This window comes from Diadema antillarum, unplaced genomic scaffold (genome assembly GCF_040938485.1).
Source record: "Diadema antillarum isolate AM-2024a unplaced genomic scaffold, OU_Dant_1.0 scf00000008, whole genome shotgun sequence".
NCBI lineage: Eukaryota > Metazoa > Echinodermata > Echinoidea > Diadematoida > Diadematidae > Diadema > Diadema antillarum.
In genome coordinates this window covers 3,981,694-3,987,693 of record NW_027270897.1, presented here as the reverse complement: position 1 = coordinate 3,987,693, position 6,000 = coordinate 3,981,694, and the positions used below count along the sequence as shown (strand labels likewise).

The 6,000-nt window shown below is 38.3% G+C and overlaps 1 protein-coding gene across 1 annotated transcript in view; it reads right to left on the bottom strand.

Moving 5' to 3' along the window:
* Positions 1–610: 610 nt before the first annotated feature.
* The window catches only part of LOC139718886 (mediator of RNA polymerase II transcription subunit 13-like), a 55,603-nt gene continuing 50,213 nt past the window's right edge, over positions 611–6,000 (bottom strand). Inside the window, exons 20-23 of the mRNA XM_071630331.1 lie at positions 5,420–5,620; positions 4,767–4,937; positions 3,624–3,727; positions 611–2,830 (exon numbers count right to left, since the gene is read on the bottom strand). Of these exons, the coding sequence (XP_071486432.1) occupies positions 2,698–2,830; positions 3,624–3,727; positions 4,767–4,937; positions 5,420–5,620 (609 nt within the window). The 3' untranslated portion in view covers positions 611–2,697. The remainder of the gene's footprint in view (positions 2,831–3,623; positions 3,728–4,766; positions 4,938–5,419; positions 5,621–6,000) is intronic.

The window sequence follows — 6,000 nt, the reverse complement described above, 5'->3', positions numbered from 1 at the left end:
TTTTCCAAGAAGAAAGCAAGTACAATAGAAAAGCAAATGAGTTGTTAAGTTTATATACTGTAAAAGTGGATATTTTCGCGCGACTAATTTTTCGCGATTGGCCGGGTCAGAAGAGTTTCGCGTGTTTTTAATTCCGCGGAATCAAGACAGCACGCACAGGAACATATGGCAAGCAAAAATATTCGCGGGCTTTTATTTTCGCGCTAGTTTCTGGTTGCGCGAAATGCGCGAAAATTTCAACACCGCGAAAATTTCCACTTTTACAGTAGTTGATCCAGTTTTAGAATGTAGCCTCAGATGGCCTGCAATACCATAGGCATGACTTCACCTTACACCTCATATTAACCTTTCTAATGATGCAATGAATCATATAAATAAACACATATGGCACAAATTGCAGCAACATCACTTGCATACAGAGTCCAACCTCTTTCTTTGCCAGACTTGAGATCATGGCCAGTGCAAGAAATATTTCAATCTATAAAAGATGGAAAGAACTTTCCTGACACCTTTCTCTTACTGGACAGGCTAGACAAGTACTCTGAAATATTTTGCCTTGACTATCTTTGTGCAATCTATATCCCATTTTTTTTTTTTTTTTTTTTTTTTTTTTTTTTTTTTTTTTTTTTAACAGTTGGTGAGTTGTTCCACTCTTTCTCCCTCATGTCACTGATCGTATCTGTCAACTGCCACTGACCCTGGCTATCAATACCTAATGACACATTTGTTTGTTCTTCTGACTTTGAACTTTCACCTCTGAGTGAACCAAGCTTAAAATTACCACAATGACTTCCGTGTTCAATGGCTTATTTGTAAGCAGACACACCTTCAAATATGGCTGATTTCAGAGTGTTCCCCTACCCTTGACCTAGGGCTACTCTGCCTAAAATGCAGTTGAATGTCTTGTCAGTTTCTGGATAAGTTTTGAGTGAGTTTCATTCCAATATCTCCCAAATACACTTAATAATCACATGATTTTGAAATGTCATTTTCATTTTTTATATTAATGGCATATTCCCCAAGATCACACTGGTTAAGTGTCATACAGCTAGTCTTTTCATCTCTCTTCGAGATGCCTTCATGTATTTCATAACTTGTGAATTTGATTGTCCCAAATCTCATCAAAGGCATCTTTTTAAAGACTTGCACAAATAATCCACATTTTCCTGGGATTGCGTAAGTTGTCTCAGATCGTTATGGTAAAAAAAAACAACAACCTACATGCATGTCATCCCAAACTATGCCTCTGGCAACATCATTACTCAAAATGGAATATGAAAACAGTGCACATCATATCACAGTGTAAATAGTTTTGAGAGCAGACTGCTATGACTAGATGCTTCAAATAATGCATACAAGAAACAGCAGATTATTTCAGACATGTTCAAAAAAGCGAGAGAAAAAATAAATTATTGCAAGCCACTAATGCCCATTGAAATTGAAATTATTTGCATATTTGCAGTGCATGCAGCTGATTGTGCTATGGATGCAAATATCTCAAAACAACGGATACATGTATGAGGGGTTCACATCCTTTCTTTTTTTTTATTATTGGTGGTAATGTTTTTATGTAGGTATATGTGTGGTCTTGAACTACCTGCAATGAATGAGTGTCAATGCCCTTGGTTTACTGGGCATTGTTCAACTACTAATATTATAAAATATTATAAAATATCTGCCTCTCACCAATGAGACAACTGCTTTACTGTAAAGTCAAACTACCCTCAAGCCACATCTTCCATCCTTGTATGTTGTCAAATGGAATTATCACACAATTAAATATATCACTGATACAGGAATAAGAACTACAATACAGTTAATTCCCCCAATGATACAAGCACAAATACCATGAAAAGCAATGGTCATTCTATTCTAAGAATTAGCACAAATTTTGATCCCTGAATAGTAAATGACAGAGATTGTAGATTGTTGCAATAAACAGTGGACAAAAATGACCATCAAGCAAGAGTCAGGGAGACTGCTGGTCACAGACCATTTGTAAGTTTGTAACATAGAATACAAGATCATTGAATCTCTTTTGTGGTCAGACTTTCTGCAGCTGCCATCTCAATCTTGTCTTGCAAGGAGGGCCAAGATATCTTAAACAACGGTTGAAAGGAGATACGTATAAAGGGGTTGAAATAACAGGAACATATAAACAGGCTTTATTCCAAATGTTGTGTGTCAAACCTTGCTTCTTTCCACTACAGTGACCAATTACAGGGCATCTTGACCTAGCCTGTCCAACATGTTACTGCCAAGTACAAATAGCTTTCTCAATATCTCAGAACCATCAAACTCTACTGTACCCTTAACAGTAGCTACCTCCTGCTGCATCTAGCAACAACATGGCAAGCTTTTAGCAATGTGTGCAAATACAGCTCATCTTCTGGCTTCATTAACAGTCATCCTTCAGTCTTCACTACCTCCACATGGTCCAATCACATGGATATCAACGGAAGAATCCATCATGACTTATAGCCTTCAGGGTTAGTTATCCCAATCTGTTCACAAACTGGCTAATGACTTTCAGCTATACCATCGTTCTGCTAAGTTGTACGGAGACATATATTCCTCACTGACATGTTGTGAACTGAGATACCAGCTCAATCACAAGATACAGACGAGTGTAGACAGCCAGTCAAAGGATGGACAGCACAGGGAAAAAGAGATGAAGGGCAACTGCAGGTGAAGACTTCACTGCAGAGAAGCTATGGTATTGTAGAGTTGCATCAACACAACCATGTGGACGGGCAGGCAGGAGCGACGGTCCCCACTGGCTGGGTCCACAGTAAGCCAGGACAAGCTGTTGTATGTCTCCAGCACATACCTGGACAACAATATAGGAGGCAATCACATTCAAATGGACATGTGCATACTGTCTTTGTATGTATTTTGTCTTTTATTACCCCCCATAAATTATCATCATTACTGTATTTACATTAAACACTTTACTAACAGGATGAATTGGCACGGGGATTGCTACTGCCAATCGCTAAAATTTGGCCACCAAAATATCAATGTGTAATTGTACATCGTAAGAAAATGAGATGGCGATACACAATGCTGTAATTTTTGTTCTGATCAAAACTTCATTACTTTTTAACACTATTTTTTATACAAAACTTTATTTTCTCATGTTTCCACGAGTTTCCTTACATAATTTATGTTTTTTTACCTTCAGTTTTTCCAGTTGATGCAAACTGCATGTCAGGATTTTAAATGATATTCTGTGTATAGGACAAATATATGAAGAATGGCTGAGCGTGTGTACACTCACACTATTCAACAGCCGAGTACCGGTGTGTCTTCATTCACACACACTGTACTATTCAATAACAAGTATGAGATAATGCTATTGTGTAATGTGTCTAGGATTGCAATCGCCGCTATGGCTATGCACACCAACTTGCAATTGCGCTGTGCTTTCTGTTTTTTAGACTTTTTTTTAATGTCCCCAGAATTGTGCTCATATTAAAGAAAATACAAAAGACTGCATTACTTTCTTTGAAAATGCTGACACACCAGCTATCTATCTTAGGCTTATTTGTTCAATTAATTCTGAAATGTAGTAGTGTAAATTTTCAAGTTCAGCCCAAGAGGATGAGTGAGAAGCAGCTGACCTGAGAACTTCTGCAGTGAAGCCAGCATCAAGAGGATGGGAGTGCTTGGTCTGAAGGATCTCATCTGTTGGCTGTTCTGATGGATTGTGGACATGTAATGCAGCCTGGACAAGAACAATGATGGCAAAGATGACTTTAATATGAAGGAGCATACAAATAAAACAGTGTACAGATTTCATACTATGCAGAGCTTTAAAGCTTTTCCCTTGTTGCACATATAAAGAGTTCTGTGAAGAGTCAATTATCATGTACAATAGTAGTTGTGCAGTGAACACATATGCAGGAAAGATGAATGTCAACCTGATACTTGAGTTCACAAGATGAAGAAGCCGATTTCCCCTTCCCCAATTCAGTCCTGATGATCAAGATTTTCCCATGCTAATTTCAACATACTCATGGAAACACACTGTATGCTAGGAATTTGAAAAAGTAAATAGTGGTGGGAAATTGCTAACATGGTCTCACAGTAAAATATATTTTGAACAAATAGCCATTTGTGACAACTGAGGTTGTCGCAAGTTTGGCTATTAACTTAGGTGATTAGGTATCAAAAATCCTTTGAATTTAACCAAGCTGAGTGACTCATTACCTTCACCTGATTGTGAACCAAAATGGATGAGTAGAAGCACCCACTTCTGAAATCTTCAACGTGTAAAATGCTTATAACTGGATTTATGTTTTTATTTTTGTATTATTATTATTTTTTTTTGGTAACACGTCAGAATATGACCACTGGGGGATTTTACATTGAAGTACTCTAATAGGATTGAAGTATTCTAAAATTCATAGTCATCAAACATCTAACCTACGTGGGTCATCAATATCAATGTTTATCTATAGCCACTACTCATTCTTTGTCAGACACTTTGTCAGACAGGAGGCAATTGTTGTGACTTCACAAGAGAGACTGGAATGTGTAAGACATGAGCTGGCAGGTAGGCCAAGTAATGGTGAAACTGAGCTTTAAGTAATGCTATTCTGACATTTCATTGCACTATCAACTATTTGGTTGATGTTAACAAGACATTTACTGGCCTTGCTAAAAAGCTTCAAAAAATGTGAAATAGCTGACCTTACTTTATGAAGCCAAACGGTTACAAAAACAAAAATTAGAAAGTAGAGGAAAGCAAAGATTTTACTCACCTTCAGGAAGACAGGGCAATTAGTTTCAGCCTCAGGGCATGCAGACCAGAACCACTTAGGTAAGGGGCCAGTCTTGGCAGTAGAGACAAAGTAGCCCAGGGCCAGCGGCTGCTGCAAAATGACCAGGTCTTCTGGTTCTGCAGGCAACACTGCTTCCCGTATTGTAGGTTGCTGGTAGGATTAAAATAATAAGGATGTAAATATGCTACCCAATGGCATTGAATAGGAAGGTGCATTGTGTAGTCAAAGGGCAATTCTGAACCTGGTAAAAGTCTGAAAAGAAAGAGTAAAATCTTATGAGCACACTAGTGATCAAAATCCTATAAGAAATTGGAAAATTATGAAATTGTGTGAAACTTTGCTAATTTCTGCTGAACAGTTCTCAAACAGTTGATATGAATCTGCAAATGAGTAAGCTGATGTCATCGCTTCACATATTTCTATCAATCATGCACAAAAAAGTGACAAAAATTCAGTTTTCCTGCAACAAAAGTGCAAAGCACAATGTTATTTCTGGTTGGGTAACTTCAAAATAGTAATCAGTCAGGTACACTAGGATCATAGGATGTGAGACTGGGGCATTATTAAGTTTGAACAAATAAAACTGGAAATTTAAAGTTTCTCAATGGGTACTTGAATAAACTCTGATCTACCTGGACTGAGGTGCTAGCTCCCTGATGGACAGCAGGAGCAGCAACCATTGGTTCCTGGTCCAGCTCCAGCTGCATGGAGCTAGGATCAGTTATCATGTTCACTGAGGTGTCTGGCATCATGAAGATGTTTAAGAGGTCATCATCAAAAAATGATGACTCTTCACCTTCTAGATCGAGGTCCTGGTTGAATGTCAGATCACCCTGCAGAGTAGTAGAAATAAGAAAGGCTTTGTCATATTATAAATGTCACAAGCACAGTATACTTTGCATCTTATGATCTGTCTGAAAGATTGTTGTCCTCTCTTCAGGTCTTCATAATTTCTATGAAAATCATACCCCTTGAGAAGTAACAAGGGCAAAATGTTTCAACAAAGGTTTAGGTAGCCACAATGTGGTATCTGTTGCTCCCATATCAATGGGTGTGGTCAAATACTAGTAGCTAGCCCCGGAGACCGCGCCGCAAGGCGCGGTCCTGGCGGCTACCTCGCAGCTGAGCGGGAGCAAAAATCACTGCCACATTCACGGCGACTTCACAAATAAAGCACGGCTAAATTTCTATCATAAACACAGTGACAATTAAT